This window comes from Pipistrellus hanaki (assembly GCF_964339955.1).
Source record: "Pipistrellus hanaki genome assembly, chromosome: 2".
NCBI lineage: Eukaryota > Metazoa > Chordata > Mammalia > Chiroptera > Vespertilionidae > Pipistrellus > Pipistrellus hanaki.
The window spans coordinates 132,502,233-132,523,391 of record NC_140504.1 but is presented as its reverse complement, the minus strand read 5'-3'; the positions used below and the strand labels follow the sequence as shown (position 1 = coordinate 132,523,391).

Genomic DNA, 21,159 nt, shown 5'->3' with positions numbered 1-21,159 from the left:
GCACAAGAATGGGCCTTCCTTCCCCTGGCTGCCAGCACAGCCTTCACTCTGGCCCAGAGCTGCCTTTCTGCCTTCCCACACTGCGGCTGGGGCCCATACGGAATGCCTGTGTCCCACCCCCACCTGCTCAGAGTCTGTGTATGCAAATTAACCCATCTCCTCATTGGCTGGTAGGCTTCATGAAGGTATGGTCAATTTCCATCTTTCTCTTTTATTTGTGTACATGTTAAAGAACCTGAGGTTTGGAAGTTAATTTATCTGGGCTCTTAGCTGATGAAATAATCATAAAATAAAGATGATTTCAAAAATAAAGATGAAATATGAGTTTTGAAAAAATAAAATGTTTACAAAATCTATGTGTTGGATGGAAGCTTCTATACCATTGTCTTTTAATTCTTATAATCTCATGAGGTAGGTATTGTCAGATGTTATTCCCAAAGTAAAGAGATGATTAATAGCCTTTCTAAAGGTAACACATTTGCTTACAGGCTGTGTGTTTTAGGACTAAAAGGAAACACAAAATTAAAAGACTCAATATGAAGTCCTGACCAGTGCACTCAGTTGGTTAGGCATCATCCCATGCACCCAGGGGTTGCTGGTTTAATTCCTGGTCAGGACACATGCCCACATGCCTGGGTTGCATGCTCTAACCCAGGTAGGGGACTTGCAGGAGGCAGCCACTTGATGTTTCCCCTTTATCTCTCCCTCTAAAAATCAATAAAAAAAAATATTTTTAAAAAGACCTCATATGATAAAACATCTAATCCTAGCACATAATTGGAACTCAATAAAACTCTTTGTTTCAGATTCATGTTTTCATTTTACCTTTCCAGAAGAAAAAGTCCTAATTTGTTTGTATCTCTTGAAATAAAAAAGGGAATGACTTGTGGAATTAAATTATCTCAAACATCATCATTAAAACATTTTTTCAAATATTTTGGCTTGAATATTTGGATACTTTCAAAACAGAATAACTACTAGGGACTTCTATAAAATTTACACAACTTTTATGTAATATTCATTTCCAGGTCACGTGTAAGATATATTATTGTATCATTTACTCTTTCCTATACTTCACCTAACTCTGTATTTTTCTTCCTAATCTATTTTTAAGTTATCCATTTCTATCTCTACTGCCACTATAGGTGAATTATTATCATTTTTTTGTCTGAGCTACTGTCACTAATTTCCTAAGGATCTGTCCACATCATTTTTCCCCCACTCCTAAGTGTTGAGTATACTTTTCAAAACATGAATCTCATCATGTCATGTCTCTGCTCAAAACTCTTCCAAAGGATGAGTAAGGAGCTATCATGCACTATAAGGCTTAGCATGAGAAATGTAAGGGTCCTAAATGCCTCTGCAATGTGCTCTGGAGTCAAGATTCCTAGTCAACACTCCTGCCACACACACCTGCTTCTCATTCTTCCAACAGTGCTTGTTTACTGTGACCCACAATAAAAAATAATTTTATAGTACGGGCCAGTACAGATATTAAGCATGTTATATTTTTATGTGGTGTTATGTGTAGGAATACAGAAAACAGATCTGGATAAGGAGACAGGCGATAGACTCAGATGACCTCTCTTCTACTCCATTTTTTAAAATGCTGGTTGCAACCCACCAAATTGGTTTCACACTCATAATGGGTCCATGGCCCTGCAACTTTAAAAAACACTGTTTGACTCAGTAGCCAATCTATACAGTTCCATTTGCCGGACTATTCCTTTCCCTTTGTTTATTCATTCTAATTTCAGCTCAAAGATCACTTACTCAAAGAAACCTTCCTAGACCATCCCTGCCCCTATAATCACCACCACCACCACCACCAAACTAGAGCAGAATCTCCTATTAGAGATACTTTATAGTATCTTATACTTTTCATAAACTTTCCTATCTAGGTGATAATATCAAGGAAATTAAGACCACATCTGTTTGCTAACTATTTGTTTTCTGTTCACAGCACAGTATGTGGCATATGAGGGATGAAATATAACTATTTGCAGAATGAAAATGAGTTTTAAAATTTATAAAGTTTTAAATAATTTTTATAGAAGCAAAAATGGTTAGCTCAAGATTGTTGCAGTGTTTTAATTGGGGGGGGAAAAATCAATGGCTTTTTAAAACTTGTCTCTAAAGCAGTACCAAAAACAAACAAACAAACAAAAAAACACCGAAAACCAAAACAAAAAAAAAACCTCCAAGCATATGAAATTAAGTAAAGGCAAGAGTATATAAAACTGAAATCAAAGTTGGAATTCTATGATTGTTTCTCTACCTCTGATTATTAAAGTGTCCTAATACTTCTTTTACAGTTTTTAAAGTTCTTTTATTGAATAATCTTTTTTTATTGCAAATTACTTGAGAATGTAATTTCTACACTTAAACTAACTTCAAACCTATCTAACATTGACCCTTAAGTGTGTAGATAATTTCTAAAATGAATGTAGGACAATTTTTAAAGCACTTTTATTAAGTCTTCCCAATAAAAAGAAACCCAAAACAGTCAAGTGCCTTATTTTGGCAGTTCTTTTACACATCGCTAATTTTGAAGACTATTAACGTAACATCACTTTTGCAGCTTATTAATGAAGTCATTCTGATTAATTTTACAGCTTTTAGTTTAATACATTAGAAAACTGGTTGCTGTCATTGGTAAAAGGGTTGTTATAAAAATTAAAGACATAACAAGTTCTAAATAAAACAATTCATTTAACTCAACAACAAAATTTACTTTAAACAGGTGTCATATTTATTAGTAACCCAAAGCTGTAAAGTGTTTTAAAACCGTTTATACATTTTTAGTCAAGACTAAGAAAATCTATAAACAAAAAACCACGAGAAAAGAACTAAAAAGGGTTATACGCCTCTAGTCAGCATTATGGTACGGAATATACTAATTTTGTTACATGTACTTTACTACTTTTCATATTTTAAATTGAAAAAAATTACAGGTGAAAACATTTTAATAAAGTTAATTCAAGCTTTCATAAAATTAAACTATGATAATGAGAAAGTTTGGTGGATATACACTTTCCAACATCATCCACACTACTTTCCAATGTCCCAAAATGAACACCCTCTAGTTGGTACAACATAAAATGTATTTTGTAACTAATTGCAACTGTTAACTTAATTAAATGAGGTAATAATATGGAAAACACTTAGCACAGTGCCTGTCTCATGAAGACTCAATAACTGTAAGCAGTGCTTTGTTGTGGGAGATTATTTTTTAACACAAGTAATGAACAAGATGTGCCTTCACTTCAATACTTCTGAAGACTGTGAGCAAGAAATATAGAACTAGAAACAATTCCAGAAACGTAACTGACTTCATAGAAACCTATTAAATCTCTTCCAAGTGAAGTTGAACTGTACAGATTGTTGAGCAAAATAACTGTGAGACTCTCAAATGCATCGCTTTAAACTCCAAACCACCAAATTAAAAACGTTTTATAACCACTTCTCAAAGAACTTTGTAGCAAACAGAAAGTCACTGTACAAAATACTTTATTATGTTCTAAATTCTAAGTAATGTGCATTAGAAATGTGAGCGCTAACTTCCAGGACCCTGGAATGTGGTTTTTCCAAGACTTCAGTAGTCTGTGTTAATGTCAGATGCCCAATATTCCCCCTCAACCCCTGCAATGTATCATTATAGAAGTATTTTCATTTTAGGCAGTGGCTGACTGAGGTATAAAATTGCCCCAAATATCTGTACTTAATAGTTCCCATCTTACTCTTTCTACCTCAGGGGGGGAAAAAACTGCCAGTTATTTCAGAAATCTGCTATTTCAGCACAATTTCTGAGTTGGTAAGAATTTAACTTTAAAAAAATCTAAGTAAATCGGAAATTTTCTACAGTCTTTAATTCTATTTTGAAAAGGCACTCTCCACAAAAAGAGAATAGGGGTATGTCAAAAGTTTTAGCAATAATATGCAAATAACCGTAATTTTAAAGAAAGGCATGCAATGCACATACACTTCATTCCTGTGCAACTGGAACCCAGTTTAAAAAAGAGGAAGCTGCACAACCTCCCCCGCCTCCAGAATGTCTAGCATTCTTGGCAGGCAGGGCTCTGCCTTGACCAGCCCAAACTACCCAATGCCAAAGAGCACGTTCTCCACCCCAGGATTTAAAAACAGAGTGGGAAAGGGGAGCAACAGGGGCGGCGAACTCTGATAGCGAGGGACATGAGATATGGTAACGGAGATAGCTGGAGAAGGGGAAGGGGCACTCAGCTCCCTCCTTTACCAGCCAACAGTCCTGCCCCCCGAAAAGGTATGAGGCCAATTTCTTCTTAAGTTAAAAAAAAAAAAATAAATAACGTGGAGACGTGAGGCTCCTTAGGCACTAGGGTTCCGGCTTGAAAAGTCCCAAACTTGAGCTCATCCATCAAAAAGAAATTTTAAAAAAACAAAAACCAAAAATACCATCAAGCCCCAAACACATCTATCCACAACAAAATGGGGAAAAAATCACTGAGACAACGAAACACTCCTCCCCAGCCCAAAGACAGCCGAGTTAAGCAAAGCCCCCGGAAACCCTCACTGTCTCGGAGTGAGATGCAGCTGAGTGCGGCCGCTGTCAGGCAGGCGGGAGAGAGGGAGGGGGACGAGGTCAGAAAAAGCAGCTCCAGAGGTCGGACTGTAACGGTCAAGAGCACAGATTCTGAGGCAAACTGCCGGGGCTGAAACCCGCACTCTGCCCATTACTGGTCTCAATATCCCGGCAGTTTTTAGCCTGTTTCCCGGGTGAAAAACGAGGGAAGTAACCTCGGACCTGCGGCGAGAATTAAAGAACTCGGTGTGGAGCGCTCTCAGAACAGGATGCGGCCGGAGGGATCGGCCGAGTTTACTTCTGAGATCGTCGTCACCGTCCGCTGGGGCCCCGCGCGCCCCTGCCCACGGCCCGGCCCCTCCCTGAAGAGCCAGAGCCCCGGGGACCCCGGCCCCGCCTCCAACCCACACCGCGGGGCCTCCGCACGGGGCCACCGCGCGGACCGCCTGGACCCTGGACGGCAGCTCGCGAGCGGCCGCCGTGAGTGACCCCAGACCCCAGAGGCAGCCGCCGCCCCAAACTCACCGCGGCGCTCCATCCCGGGTCCCGGATGCGGACGCCCGCCCAGCACTCACGGCCGCCGGCGACGTCGCCGGCGAGGGCTGGAGCTCGTCGTCCTCATCTCCCAAGACCCGCGGACCTCGGCCAAGTCACCGCCGCCACCGCCGCCCCGCCGCCACCAGCACCACCACCGCCGCACCGCCGCGCGGGCCGCCGCCGCCGCCGCCCGCCCCCGGCTTTGCTCCTCCCGCCAGGATCGCCCCGCCCCCTCGGGCCCCGCCCATTGGCCAGCGCCTCCGGGGGGCGGGGCTGGGCGTCCGGCTCTCGCGCACTGGACGCCGAAAGTCAGCAGCGCCCACACCCGCAGCCTGTCCCCCACATCCCCACACGTGTCCGCCTCTCCGGGAGGCGCGTAAGGAGGAGCGAACCTTCGGAACAAGTCACCGGACGGCTAGATCTGCCTAATGGGAGTTTCTCAAGGGGAGCAATCTCTTTTATTTTTTTTTATTTTTATTGATTTTTTACAGAGAGGAAGGGAGAGAGATGAGAGCTAGAAACGTCGATGAGAGAGAAACACTGACCAGCTGCCTCTTGCACACCCCCTACCGGGGATGTGCCCGCAACCAACGTACATGCCCCTGACCGGAATCGAACCTGGGACCTTTCAGTCCGCAGACCGATGCTCTACCACTGAGCCAAACCTGGTAGAGCCAAACCGGTTTCGGCAGTTGGTACTTCTTTTGACCACTTTGTTTCTCCCCCTCCAACTCCTTTAAGAAAACAAAAACAAAAAACAGGAAGCCACCCAAGTAAAGTGTAACACAGGCCTGGGGCTCAACTCCTTTTCAAAACCGGCCAATCACTGTGCCCTCTGTAGGGGAATACTTTCCATATTCAACCTTTTTTTTTTTTTTTAATCTCCTGGCACACATAAGCTAATTACTAAAATTCTGTGGCACATCAAAAATATATATATATTGCCAATCTGACTTTTAAAAAAGGTATAATTTTGATTCATTCACACCAGATGGCTATTGTTGTGTTGGCTGTTGTCATTATTTTATTTGACAACGAAAGGAAAAGAGGTCAGTCCCCCTGACTAAAATAAGTATTGCCTGTTTTTAAAATTCTTGCGGCACCCTAGTATGCCACAAGCACACTGGCTGGAAATCACTGATTTAGAGCAATATTACTTTTTTCAACTGCACTCTCAAACTCGCTCAAAATTTTTAAAAAAATGAAAGATAAAATAAAGCAGCAGGGGCAGAAAGCACACAAGCTTCCATATCATACTGCTCACTGAAACAAGCAATGTCATTTACCACAGTGCTGGAACATTCAGAGAGAACGGGAAACACAGAGGGTATATGAGGAGGGTGGCTGGATAGTAGTGGAAGCAGAGAAATTATCACATGTGGGAGAAAGAAGAAAAAGACAAGAGTGTAAGGAAGATAAACAGAAAAAAACAGGGCTTCAGGCACAGGGACAGGGAGAGGCAAAAGCAAGTAAGGCAGAAACAGGTGAAGGCAGGAAAAGAAAATAAGAATGAGAAATAAGAGAAAGGAAAGACAAAGATATTTGAAATAGGAAGTGAGCATGATAGAGCGAACAAGTGAAGTAGAGAGAGAGGGAGAAAATACTCATTGACAAAGAGATGAGGAACATCTTTCATATCTTTGAACTCTTATATGACAAACAATGGTGGGGAAATAAAGCAAGTTTGATCCTGCAAGTGCTACTTGGAAAAGATATATATATATGAAAATGCTGAGCTCCTTGGTTACAAATTTACCTCTGCAACCCCCAAACACAACAGTACCAAAGACATGCCACAGATACTCAGGAAACCTTAAAAACAACTCTCCTTCTAACACTTAAAAAGTAAAATGCACCATGGACTCTTACCATGGAAACTGATAATGCCCTGAACTGAAACTAAATAACTCTTCGGAGGGGACATCAGGAGATCCCAGGCCAAAGGGAGAGTGGGCGTGGGGGAGCAGTGCAACCCTGATTAAATGATAATTAAGATTTTTCAGTAAGCAATATGGGAAAGTCACCGAACCTGAAACACCCCCTTACATTTATTTTTAAATACATTATTTTGGTTGATCTATCCAATATTCCTCTTAATAGAGAGGATTATGTCCCTTATGAAAGTAGAACTGGCAATGTCACTGACAATGTCTTCAACAAGGCTGTGATGGGGAGAAAAGGAATGTAGGGTGGAGGTAATGGTGTGTCAAGGAACAGAAAGTTACACACAGGAGGGAGGAAGAGAAAAATTAGTGAAAGAGAAACAAAGAAAGATGTGAGAAGGCAAGAAACAGTTGTGGAGAGGTGAAAAAGACAGAGGGAAAGATCAAGAAAGATGCAGAGACAAGTGGAGGCAGAGAAAAAGAAAATAAGATGGAGACAAAGAGAAATGATGCAGATAGAAATGATGCCTAAAGACAGAGAAATGGAAGGACACTTCTTACACACAATTCTAGAGAAGTGAAGCCTATTAGGCCCCTAGGTTGTTACCTGAAAAAGATAAATATGAGAACCCAGGCTCCTTGATTACCTGGCCTCTACAATTATTTCATAGACTTAATTTTTTAAAACATACCCATTAAGCCTTTAACCCAGCTGTACTAAGATCTAGAGCACTAGAGATCCTGGAGATACCTAACATCCAAATGTTCCTGTTTGGAAGACTGTGACGCACCATGGACACTCTCCATGGAAACCACTGATGACTAAACTGAAGGACATGAATGCGGAGAGAGGAAAGGATTCTGAAGGTAGTGGCAGGGCAACTCTCAGGGAGCTTAATGGGGGAAAATCTGCCCCTCTGAGCTGCTCCGGGTTCCTTTCAAAACCCTTCCCACTAGATACACCACTAAACCATCTCAAAACAGACAACTATTGTGCATAGGATGTGACACAGAGTGGGTCTTCAATGAACACTAGGTGGTTAATTAGAAGTAAGGTTTCTCAATCCCAATCTTCCTCTCAAACGTTTTAAAAAATATGTTAATTTTCTGTCATCTCTATTCTTTTTCCTTAGTCAGAATAGTGACTTTTGGAAACATTTGAAAAAAATTATCAATCTCCCCACTTGCATTTTGTTTATAATAATGTTATATCACACATATAAGTTACAAGTATGAAAAGCATGTTATTGCAATGATACCTTTCTGCAAGTACAAAACTCGGTTAATAAACAGTAAAGTATTTTTTTAAAAAATAAAATCATCTGTACATATAACTATAGAAATTTGACTTCTTAAAATGTTATTCAACAAGTTGCAGGAAAAAATTGCTGAACATATAACTGAAAAGAAACTATTTGAGCTTTTTACCATTTTACATTATTATTGTCTCTAGTATTTCCTTCTCAAACAGAAATTCCTATGTTACTCTATAATGTTGCTCTTGAATCAGCATTCTGTAGAACTTCAACTTATATATTGTTAAAATCTCCTTTTTCATGTGTTCTCTGCAGTGTTAACACAGTATTGTCATTTTTACTAGGTAGGTGTCTTCATATTCCTGAAGCTCATTCTGTAGTTTAGGTAGCCTACTTTTCATTACAGAACATGGTCCTAAAAAGCCACTTACAATGCCTGGGGACATTTTTGGTTGTCCTAACTCAGGAAGAGGTTTTACTGACATCTAGTGGCTATACACCAGGGATGCTGCTAAATATCCTACTTGCACAGAAAAGAAACCCTCCCAAAGAATTATGTAGCCAACAATGGTCAATAGTCTTAAGGCTGAGAAACCCTGCTCTAGATCCAATTACCACTCTATAAGCAATGCTGAAGACAGAGGATGCACTAAATTACAGCACAGGATGCACTCAGCAAAAGCTAGACTCAGCCATTTGATAGAGCAAACACAATTTATTAAATAAATTGCAAGAAAAATATAGAAAGAAAATCTGTAGATTAAAAAAAGCCTTAAATAAATAAATAAATAAGGCTTTTAAATATATATATATATATTTAAATATGACTTTTAATATATATATATAAAGTGCAAGATTAAATGAGACCAGACTTGCCCTTCTACTATGTTGTCTTTAGACACTGTACTACAAGTAGCACAAAACTGTGATCCTTAAGAGAAGGGATCACAAATAAATGAGGTAAACCCTACAATGGCCCCAACTTTCCACCTGGAGACACAATCTAGACCATGGCCCGGAAGGGGAAAGCCATGCAAAGTGTGGTATGTACTCTTGTTGAGACAGAGATCATAGTCCAGGGCGGTGGGGGCAGCTGAAATCTGTAGAGCAGAGTAACAGAGAGGAAGGAGAGGAAGGAAGAAGACTCCAGAAATTTGCACAGGCAATTCCTTAATTCTCTTGCTGAATATAAAGCTGCACACATGTAGGGAGAAATTCCACAAGAATGGTTAGCCACGGGAAATGTAGCAGGATATATAGAAAAATATAGAAAGACCCAACTACATACTGACTATAAGAAACAGACTTGGAATACAAAGATACAAATAGATTGAAAGTAAAACAACAGAAAAAGATGTACCATGCAAATATGAATAAAAAAAATTAGAAATAGTTCTATTATATCAGACAAGGAGTTTTACCAAAAATAAAGAGTAACATTTCATAATGATTAATAAGTCAACTCATTAATAAGACTTAATCCTAAAAGTGCATGCACCTAAAAATAGAGCTCTAAAATATATGAGGCAAAAATTGACAGAAGTGTCAGAAAAAAACAGATAAATCCAATATAGTTAAGATTTCAACAGTCTTCTCTCAGTAACTGATACAGATAGCAGAAAATTTGTAAGGATATATAAGATATAGAAAATTCAAACAATATTATCAGTCATCTATCTGATAGACATGTACAGAAAATTCTACCTAGCAAAAGCAAAATACATATTCTTTTCAAACAAACATAAAATATTCACTAAGACCATATGTGGGACCATACAAACAATAAGTCTCAATAAATTTAAGAGGACTGAAATCATACAGTATATGTTCTGACCCAAACAAAATTAAATTTGGAATAAATAACAATGAAATAATTGGGAAATCCCTAATATTTATAAATTATAAAATATAGTCTTAAATAATCCATGTGTCAAGTTTCCACAAGGGAAACCTGAAAATATTTTGAACTGAATGAAAATGAAAACACATTTTTAGTGTATAGTTAACACAGTGAAAGCAGAGAAATATACAGCTTTAGATTTTTTTGTTAAAAAGAAGGGTCTACAATCAGTGATCTAAGCTTCCACTTTAATAAGTTAGTGAACAAACAACAATTTAAACGCAAAAGAAGTAAAAGAAAGGAAACAATGATAAGAGTAGAAATCAATGATATAGAAAACAGGCAACAGAGAAAAATCGGCATAACTAAAAGCTGGTTCTTTGAAAGAAATCATTTAAAGACATACATATTTAGCTAGACTGATAAAAAAAAAAAGTAAGAAGAGAAAACAATTACTAATATCATTAATGAAAAAAGGACATCAGTACAGACCCTACAGATATTATAATAAAAGAATAACAAGGCAATGTTATAAACCACTTTGCCAATAAATTCAACAACTGAGATGAAACGGAAGAATTTCTTGAATTACACAAATGACCAAATCTACACAAGAAATAGAAAATCTGAATAACTTTATAGGTATTAAAGAAATTGAAAATGTCTCAGAAAGAAAACTGCAGACCCAATGGCCTCACTGATGAAATCTATTGAATCAGATAAAAATAATCCTACAAAAACTCTCAAAAAATAAAGACAGGAACATTTTTCAACTCATTTTCTGAAGTCAACATTATACTTACTCTGAAACCAGACAAAGACATTATCAGTAAAACATACCAAATTTCTTGACATAGTATTAGCAAGTCAAATCCAACAATATATAAAAAAGATATTACATTATGACCAAAAAGAGTTTGTCCCAGGAATGCAAGCTTCCTTTATTATTCAATAGGGGGGAAAGTGTGTGTATATGTGTGTGTGTGGGGGGGGGGGGGGGGGTGGGGGGTGGGGAGAAAGAATCTTCTCAATAGATGCAGAAAAAACATCTGACAAAATTCCACACCCATTCATGATTGAAGCAGTCAGCAAAGCAGGAATAAAAAAGAATTCCTTCAACCTGATAAAAGGCATCTACCAAAAATCGACAGCTTACACCATAGTTAATGATAAAAGACCATGTTTTCCACTTAAGGTCAGGATCAATAATGTTACTGAAGGTCTTAGTATATTAAAAACAAGAGAAAAAAATAACACATACAGATTGAAAGGGAAGAAGTAAAACACTTTATTCTAAGTTGACATGTTTGTATACCTAGAAAATCCTAAGAGACCTATAAATAAGTTTGTCAAAACTGGTGATGGGGTTGTACTGACATTTAAATGACATACAAATGAACATAGCAAGGTCACAGACTACAAGGCCAATATACCACAATCAACTTTATTCCTATATAACAACAAAGAATCAGACAATACAATTTTAGAAACTAATACTATTTATAATAACATCAAAAAATACTTTTAGAAATAAATTTAATAAAATATGTACAAGATCCTAAAATTAAAACTACAAAAAAACTAGTGCAAGGTAAAGAACTGAATAAATAAACAAGTATACCATCTTCATGGATTGGGGGATTCAATACTGTTAAGACTTTAATTTCCCTTAAATTCATTTATAATTTCAAGCAATCTCAAATAAATCCCTTTTGAATTTGTATAGACATTGACAGGCCAAGTCTAAAATGTACATGAATATGTAAAAGATATGGAACAGCCAAAACAATTTTGAAAAAGAACAAAATCATAGGACTTACACTGCCTGATTTCAAGTTTTAGTACAGAGTTACAGTAATCAAGGCAATGTCATATTAACATAAAGAGAAACACAGACCAACAGAATAGAATAGAGTCCAGAAATAGACCCACATATATACAATGAGTTAATTTTCAAGAAGTACCAAAGTAATTCAATAAGAGAAAGACAGTCAAATGGTGCTAAACCACATATGAGAAAAAAAATGACCTTCAACTTACTTCACAACATACCCTAAAATTGTATACCTAAATATAAAACTTAAAAACTATCACTTCTTTAAATTCAGGATTCAGAGGGAGCAACTTCCCCCTTCCCCTTTTTTAGTGTTGACAGCATTACAATTGTCCCCCATTTTCCATCCCTTTGCCTCCTCCACCTAACCCACTATGTTCTTTGGCTATTTTTATAAATAAAAGCTTTGATGGAACACTGCCATGTCCAATCACTTATGTATTGTCAATAACTATTTTTGAGCTACAACAGCAGAGCTGAGTAATTGAATTGCAATTGCCTGTAAACCTAAAATATTTACAATCTGGTCCATTTAAAAAAAAGTTTGAGGATACCTCTTCTAAAAGAAAACATGGGAGGAAAATCTAGGGAACAATTTCCCAGACATAAAAAGAACCCTAAGAAAACATTAGTAAACTGGACTTTATCAAAATTTAAAATTTCTCTTAGAAAGACACTATTAAGAAATGAAATACAAGTCATAAATTGGGGAGAAATACCTGACAAAGGACTTATATTCAAATTGTATCAAAAACTCTTACAGCTAGAAAACAGGAAAACAAACAACCCAATAAGCTAAAGAGTAAAAGATATAAGCAGACACTTTGCAAAAGAAGATACACAACTGGGCAATAAGCATATGAAATAGTGTTCAACATCATTAGTATCTAGGAAATGCAAATGTAAACTTAATGAGGTACCATTAAATGTCTACTAAAATTCCTAATTTTAGCTAAACTGAAATACTAAATTTGGGGCAAAATGCAGAGCAACTAAAATTCTCATACACAAGGTACACAACCACTTTGGAGAACAGCCTGGCAGTTTCTTACAGTTAAACATACATTTACCATACAACCCAGCAATTCTACTCTTTTGAAATTAAAACATACATTCGTCCAAAAACTTGTACACTGGGTAGAAAATGTTTCAGTCCTCACATTGGCAAGAAATAGAACTTTGGCAGTCAAATGGTGCTAAATAACTTGACACCAACTATAGGTACAGTAGGAAATTATAAACAAACAAAATAGTCTTCAAAGTAGGATGTACATAGCAAAAATGATAGAAAAATACTGCAACAGCTCAAATGTCCATCAACACATAAATGGGTAAACAAATTGTGATATGGCCTTACAATGGAATACTACTTAATAAATATCCACGATATATCAAAAACCATAGATGAATCTCAAACATATTATGCTAAACAAAAAAAGCCAGACACAAAAGAATATATATTGCATGATTTCATTTACATGAAATTCTAAAAAAGATGGAACATAATCTTTAGTAACAAAAAACATCAATAGTTGCCTGGGGGCATGGATTATGTGGGAGTGGGGGTGGGAGGAGGGAAGAGCTCCATAATAAGCATAAGGGGACTTTTTGAAATGTTCTGTATCTCGATTTGGTGGTGATTACATGGGTGGATACATATGTCAAAATTCACTCTAAATACACATGCAAAAATCTGTTATGCTGGTGCTCAATGAATATTACATAAACTATAAGTAAAAGTATAAGAGATTCCTTTTGAATAGTTCCTCAAATTCAACTTCCTTCCATAATACTTTAAAAAATGTTTTCCATCCTCTTCCTTAGAAAGGAAGATTGTGGTATTTAAAAACTTTCAGTGACAAATACTGAATCATTTTTTACAAAAAAGAAAAATTCTCATCTAGGGAGACAGTATCATTAAATGGCTCTTTTGCTTAGAGAGCAATAATAAAGACAAAGAAGAGAAAAATCCTCATCATACCAAAATCAGTTCCTAACCTTCCTTTTAAACCTCCTTGTTTCATTACATGCGAATGTGTCTTTATGTGTTGTGGCTCAACATTATGCTATAGGTAAGGTAGGAAAGTATCAACAAAGCAAACAAAATAATCTTCAAAGCAGAATCATGGAAGCTGATCAATGACATCCTGGTATACATTAGACATAACAAGCAATTCTGGCCAAAAAGACTCTTCTACATACCGTGCTTATTAGTCATTTTCTTTAACTTCAGTCTCATTCAAAACATCACCTTATCTAAGAAATCTTCATTCTCTCCACTGAAAAGAAATCATCCCCCTACTTTCCCAACGGACATTCAACATACATTTCTTGGGTAACCCAAGATGTTATGTCTTGGGTCCTATTTATTCAGATTGTCAACTTCTTCCCAAGAGGCTGAAAGGTTCCACAGGATCCTAACATAGAATGGGGTCAGACTAAATTGTCCGAGGGAATGCTGACATGAATCACCAATACAAATCCCTCCAGGGTGCCTTCTGGGTATGAGTTTTGTTCAACATACTATGTAAGCCCGAGGCCAACAGCAATGGTTGCATAAGTCCAAATTCCTAGCTAAAGGGCCTTTACAGAAGGCACTGATAATTCAGGTGGATGTTCTATTTTAGAGAGGTGGGCAGAGCGAGAATGGCCAGCCATCACAGATTCCTGAACAGTGCTTTCCTCGTCTCAGCCAAAGTTCTATTTCTTGCCAATGATGGGACTGAAACATTTACCACCCAGGCCTATCACTTTCCTCCGAGTTCACTCTTAAACTCTTCTCAGAATTAGAAGACTAGAGAGCTATTTGAACCATAGAAGCTGATGAAACATAAGCGTCAAGATTCCTCACTTGCACAGTTCCTACAGTCAGGAAGCATTTCTAAGTACGCATTTCTGGCACACGGCCTAAAGAAATCTCTGAAGAAAGAGATCTAAATCACCAAGGCTGTCGTAGTATGTGTTGATTTCTTTATTCATTCTAAATATTCACTGTCATATCTAATTTAAGATTATTTTTCGTGAAAAGGAAACCCCCTCACCAAATCTGAATAGGAGGAAAAGAAAAGGGTAAATGTGGAGCCAATAGCTCCTTGGCTATTTCAGTTACACTTAAGTCTTGGAACCTTCACAAAGCACCTAACTTCCCCCCCAAAAGATCCACAGTCAGAAGACAGGATATCAAAGATAAAAAAAAAAAATAAAAAAAAATAAAAAAAGAAAAGAAACCTCAATGTGGAGAGGGGGGAGGATGATAAAGAAACGTCACTCTTGTCTCTAATGAGAGGTAGGAGTGAAAAAGCAAGATAGGCTCTGGACATGTCAGAGGGTCTCAAAGCAAGGAGAGTCCCTGGCTACCCTCAGGCCAGAGGAGAGCCGTCCCGAGAACGAGGTTCGGATCAGGAGGTCCTGGGACGGTTAAGGAAGCAACCTCACAGGGACACTCTCTCCCGAATCCTCCGCGGGTCAGTTCCTATTTTGCAAAGCACCAGGACTTGCTCTTGGGCCAAGGCTGGGAAATGGCAGATACAGCCTGGGGGCGGGGGTGGTGAGGGGTGGGAAGGGACAGCTTCGAGGAGGAGACAAGTGGGGGTAGAAGGGGAGGGTATGGAGAAAGCGACGTGGACGCACCAGAGGGGGGCACTCGGACGGAAAGGGAAGGAGAGTGATTTTCCACCTTTGGTGCGCCCCCCCCCCCCCAGCCCGCAAATGATAAACAGCCGAGGCCTAGGTGCGGTGAAGTGTGATTTTTTTTTTTTAAAGGTAACTATGGAACAGAGATGTCTGTTATTTTACCTAAGTCTTTGCATTTGTCGGGCTGAAATTTCAGAAAACGCCACCAAACTTCCCAAAAGATCCCCCAAGTGAGGAGGGCGAACGTGCAGACGCGGCGGGGGAAAGGAAGGAGCCCGCATTCCGATGGAGGCGGGGGAAGGCGGTGGCCGGAGCACGGAGAGGGGCTGCAGGGAGCGCGGCGGCGCCTGGGAGGGGATGAGAGTCCGCCGGCGAGTCTCTCCCGGCGGCCACGTCGCTACCTCCGGACACCCACCCGCGGTCCGCGGGGTGCGCGAGGGGCGGCCCGCGCCCTCCCGACTCCTCCGCTCCTGCCGCTCCCGGCGCGCCCGTAGCTCGGGCCGAACCCCTCCCCGGAGGACCAGGAGCCCCAAGGACCGCGGCCGCCCCGCTTCCGCCCAGAGCCACCGCGTGGGCCGCCCGGACCTTGGACCGCGCCTCGCGGCCGGCCGCCACGCGTGACCCCAGCCCCGAGCCGCCGCCGCCGCCGCCGCCACGGCCAAAGCCAGCGCCGCCGACCCGCACTCACCGCAGCGCTCCATCCCGCGTCCCGGACGCGGACGCCGGCCCAACACTCACGGCCGCCGCCGCCGCCTCCGCGGGCTGGAGCTCGCAGCCCCCATCCCCCCACGACCCGCGGACACTCGGCCAAGCCGCCGCCGCCCCTGCCGCCACCGCCGCCACCGCGCTGTCCGCCGCCGCCCCGCCCCCGGCCTCGCTCCTCCCGCCCCTTCCCGCCCCCGGAGCCCAGCCCATTGGCCCCCGCGCGGAGGGGGCGGGGCTGGGCGCGCGGCGGCAGGTGGGGCGGTTTCTGGCTCCGGCATGCAGGGAGACTGGCTGTCAATAGCACGGGAGCCCGCAGACTGTCCCCGACGCAGGAGGTGTTGGCCAGTCTGTGCGGTTTGCCGCAGGACCAGCGAAGCGAACCTTAGAAGCAAGTCACCTTTTGCACCCTCCAGCAGGCAGCAGGTCTTCTGCCCTTGTTGTTGAGGTGGAGATTTCCATGGTGGACACTTTGAATTCCTTCTAGGAATCTGGTCTTCAGCTTTTTGTCTGCCGCACCCTATGGAACAAAACTATATTTCGTGCTTAACTGTAAAGCTACCCGACCTGCTGCTGGGCGCCAGGCAATCTATCTTATACTGATTGTCACGTTCAGAAACTAAATTATCCAACTATTGTGGCTTATAGAAGTTGCTCAATAAATAGTAGTTGAATTTCCCCCTAACTCTGCTACTTGCTACTTACCATTAAATGCTCCCCTAAATAATGGTATTCACCAACAACCAAAATTAAAGCATTTATCTAGAAGTTGGGTCATACAACATATATTTAAAAAGTACGGTGTTTCTCTTGAATAATTAGAGTATATATTGTAATACACCCAATCTACCAAGAATACTCTTCCTATCATCTATGCTGAGACACGGCAGGAGCTCCATAAGTTTTAGTTGAGTAAATGGGTAAAATTTTGGGAAGGGAATTTGGAAAAGTTTCTCAATCTCAACCTCCCCTTAACTTTTTTTCTTTCAAAATATATTAAACATCTGCCATATTCTCCATTCTCTCTTTTTAAAATATACTTTTATTGATTTTAGAGGAAGGGAGAAGGAGAGAGAGAAACATCAATGAGAGAGAACTATCCATCAGCTGTCTCCTGCCTGCCCCTCTACTGGGGATCAAGACTGCAAGCGCAGCATGTGCCCTGACCAAGAATCAAACTGCAGTCACTGGGTGGACAAATGATGCTCAACCAACTGAGCCACACCAGCCAGGGCATCCACTCTTCTTTTTTTACTTTGGAAGAATATTATATATGAAAACAGAGAAAGACAGCAATTCATTCTTACAAAATAAATACAATTATTAACTGAGAAAAAATGACTATCAAAAATATGTTACTTGAGACAGGTGGTTCATGTGTTTGGTAAAGAAAAGAAAGAATTAAAGGCAATTCTGGCACGAAATTTTATTAACTGTGTCCTAGCACATGCCCTTATGCACCAACTTGTTTTTTATATATAAACACTTCTTGATTAAAATGGCTCAAGTGCATAGCTTTGAAGGACAAAGAATCACATACAAACTAAAATCTTTCTGTGATAGAGCTAATACTGCCTCTGCTAAAGCCTTCCTCTTCTCCTCGTGGATATCAATGATCTCATTTGACATTATATGGTACATACAATCCTATTCTTGTGGCACTTGTGGTTCTCATAAATATTTTATTTGGTAGCATTTATTTATACTAATTAGATTGTGAAGGTCTACAGTAGTATGTTGCATAAGTATATGTCTGGTATAGAAGGGACTAAGTATTTTCTGGAGAAATGTTGAGGGAATCACCAGTGAGCCAATAAATAAAAATCCTTCAAGATATGTTGGTTTTGCTTTTGTTTTTACCATAAGCTCTGCTCAACTTGCTGAACAGGTGAAACCAAATGCAATGGCTTCAAAACCACTTGCCTAAGGCAAAGCCTGTCCCAAGTACCCTGTGACCTGAGGTGAAGGGATTGATAATGTGGGCAGGTGCTCCACACGGACAGTAGAGATTGGAGCCCAAAAGGAGAGAGTACAGTGGATATAGGTGCTCTTCCTCTCCGCCACACTTAAGTGATAGTCTGTTTAGAAGAGTGCAACACCATCCACCAGACCTATTTTACTCATTGTCCAAATATGTATTAAGTGCCTCCAAAGGGCCAGGCATTGTTCTAAGTGCTGGAATTATATGAGTGAACTTTAAATCCGTTCTCGGGCTCTCCTCAGCCATGATTAAATGCCTTGGAGAGGAGTTGAAGTAATGAAATCAAGTAAGGGTGGCCCTAAGGCAGGTAGGCTCCCCATCACTGTAGCTGCCTTTGACCCTTGCTGCTGGAGCACTTAAAAAAGAATCACGGAGAGCCTGGCAGGCCACACTGAGTACAAAGACACCAGATTCCAAACTGGACAAAACTCACCAAGCAGGTTATTAATCTTGATTCCATGATGCTAGCAGTTGAGAAACAAGGAATCAATTCAGACCACATTCTGGAAATAAGTGTGAAAGACATTGCAAACATTTAATAATTCTGTATTGTCATGAGGAGAGAGGAAATGAAGGTTGGAAATAAAAGAAGAAAAACTCAATTGAGTGTATGGATATGATATACTAATTTCATGTTCGGATTAACATATTAAATTTCAAACCCCGGTTGTTTTGTTTTGTTGCTTTTGTTATCTTAAGCACTCTGTAAGACATTTGATAACATCAATCTCTGTGCTTGAGTCACTATGTGCCCTGACCCTACTTAGTGTTTTAACAACACATTTAGGCAAACTCTCCCAATGGTTAGTGCAAAATGATACTATTGGCCTCAAATTTGAATTATTGATATTGTTATGCATGAAGAGATGATAATGATGACAGCAATAAAAACTAGCCTTCCATGGATAGCCATTGCAGTACATTGAGCTCTATAAAGACAGTGCTGGGGCAAGTGCCAGGTGGACGGACACTAGGCAACTACTGTGTGCTTACTGAGGAAAAGTAATTAAATGTGGCCAAAGGAGATCCTTAAGAAGCCCAGAGACAAAATGTCATCGTATGCTTTCTTTGTGCAAACTTGCTGGGAAGGGCACAGGAAGTAGCATCCAGATGCTGCAGTCAACTTCTCAGAGTTTCCTAAGAATTGCTCAGAGAGGTGGAAGACCATGTGCTAAGGAGAAAGGAAAATATGAACACATGGCAAAGGCAAACAAAGCCCATTATGAAAGAGAAATGAAAACATATCCCTCTAAAGGGGAAACATTAAAGGATTCCAATGTACCCAAGAGGCCTCCTTTGGCCTTTTTCTTGTTTTGTTTTGAGTATCCCCCAAAATCAAAGGAGAGCATCCTGGCCTATCCATTGGTGACGTTGCAAAGAAGCTGGGAGAGATGTGGAATCACACTGCTGCAGAGGACTGTTGTGGGGTCGAACCCTGGGTTCAAAATAAGACCACCGGAGGCTGATAATTTATTTAAAAAAGCAAACAAGAATTTATTGAACTGGCCAGGGCAGTTACAAGAGCACCGCACACATGCGGACCCTACATGACTGCGAGGCTTTAGGGGCAGGTAGTTATTTTTAAAGGTTCTGAGAAGGAAAACCCCCATTCTACAACAAACTGTTGTTTGGAATTTTCTGCTGTTCTTCCTAGATAAAATGTTGCTTTCTAGTTTGCTTTAGCTCGTTTGAAGAATGATGAAGATAAACTTAGCTGTCTGACCTTGCAGGCCAGAGACCAGATATACCCACAGTCTCAATACCATGCCAGGTGCACTTTTTTTTAATTGGATAGAACAGCATTGTTTTCTAGGCCAGCATAGGGCTGGCTCTTTAATGAAAAAGAAAGTTCTGCCTATAACCTTGCCCTCCCTAAGGGATGAGGTTGAACTCATCCTCCCTAAGCCCATTGCACGGTGAACAAAGCAAGTAAGTGAAGGTCGAAGTCAGAATAGTAGGGTTAAAATTCAAACAGTAGTTTTTACCCAAGTATGATTGCTACCATATTTCAAGGACAAGCAGCCTAATGAAAGGAAGGCTGCTGAGCTAAAGGAGAAATACGGAAAGAATACTGCTGAAAAAAAAGGGAGTCATTAAAAGTGAAGAAAAAAAAAATCAAGAAAAAGAAGGAACAGGAGGAAGATGAAGAGGAGGAAAAGGAGGAGGAGGAGAAGAGAAGAAAGAACAAAAGGAGGAGAAAGAGGAGGAAGAGGAGGAGGGGAAGGAGGAGGAGGAGAAGTTGTTGGTTTTCAGAAGTGTTTTTTTTTCTTTCTTGTCTATAAAGCATTTAATCACAACTCACCCCTTTTAAAGAAGAAAATTGAAATGTAAGGCTTTGTAATATTTGTTTTCAAACTGTACAATGTGTTTTTTTGTATAGTTAACACACTACAGGAAGTGTCTTTAGATATTCTGGTGGTATTTTCAGTAGCCACTAACCTTGCCTGATACACTGTAGGGGTGGTAAATTGGCATGGAGATTTAAAGTAGGTTCTTGTTGGTGCATAACACAAAATAGTTATATGTGGGGAGAGTAGTTTATTAATCTTCAGTTGTCTCTGATACAGTTTATACAAAATAATTGTTCTGTTAATTAAAAAAGACATATGTAATACTTTCAACAATAAAGAATTTAAATTAAAAAAGCACACACACAAAAGAAAATACCACTCTATAATTGCAAAAGAAGTTGCAGCTGTTTTGTTGACATTCTGAATGCTTCTAAGTAAACACAATATTTTTATTTTAAGAAACTAGCTTTCCATGGTTTGCTCTGTGCTAGATACTATCTTAATTATTCTTTATGTTTAGTGAGTCACAACAGCTCTATGAGGTATTAGTATCATCCCCATTATACAAATGAAACACTTCAGCAGAGATCAAAAGTTCAATAGTTTCTGTTAGACTTAAAGAAAATTAGTGTTAAGATGAA

At 40.0% G+C, this 21,159-nt stretch overlaps 1 protein-coding gene and 1 pseudogene across 20 annotated transcripts in view; one reads left to right on the top strand and one right to left on the bottom strand.

Moving 5' to 3' along the window:
• ARHGAP29 (Rho GTPase activating protein 29) overlaps positions 1-16,406 on the bottom strand; it is a 78,735-nt gene extending 62,329 nt beyond the window's left edge. For 7 of the 19 annotated variants that reach the window (XM_084873388.1, XM_084873390.1, XM_084873394.1 and 4 more), the window contains exon 1: positions 16,233-16,403. Coding sequence is in view for 2 of the 19 variants with exons in the window: in XM_084873397.1 (XP_084729523.1) it covers positions 16,233-16,245 (13 nt within the window). In the remaining 17 variants the exon portion in view is untranslated. Of the gene's footprint in view, positions 1-5,086; positions 5,303-16,232 lie in introns of those variants that run through there. The other 12 variants (XM_084873385.1, XM_084873391.1, XM_084873386.1 and 9 more) reach the window with 9 other exon arrangements.
• A 2,870-nt stretch (positions 16,407-19,276) lies between these two features.
• Positions 19,277-20,675, top strand: LOC311615658 (putative high mobility group protein B1-like 1; annotated as a pseudogene). Its single transcript has 3 exons — positions 19,277-19,642; positions 20,241-20,468; positions 20,608-20,675. The product of its transcript is annotated as a putative high mobility group protein B1-like 1 (transcript).
• The last annotated feature ends 484 nt before the right edge of the window (positions 20,676-21,159 follow it).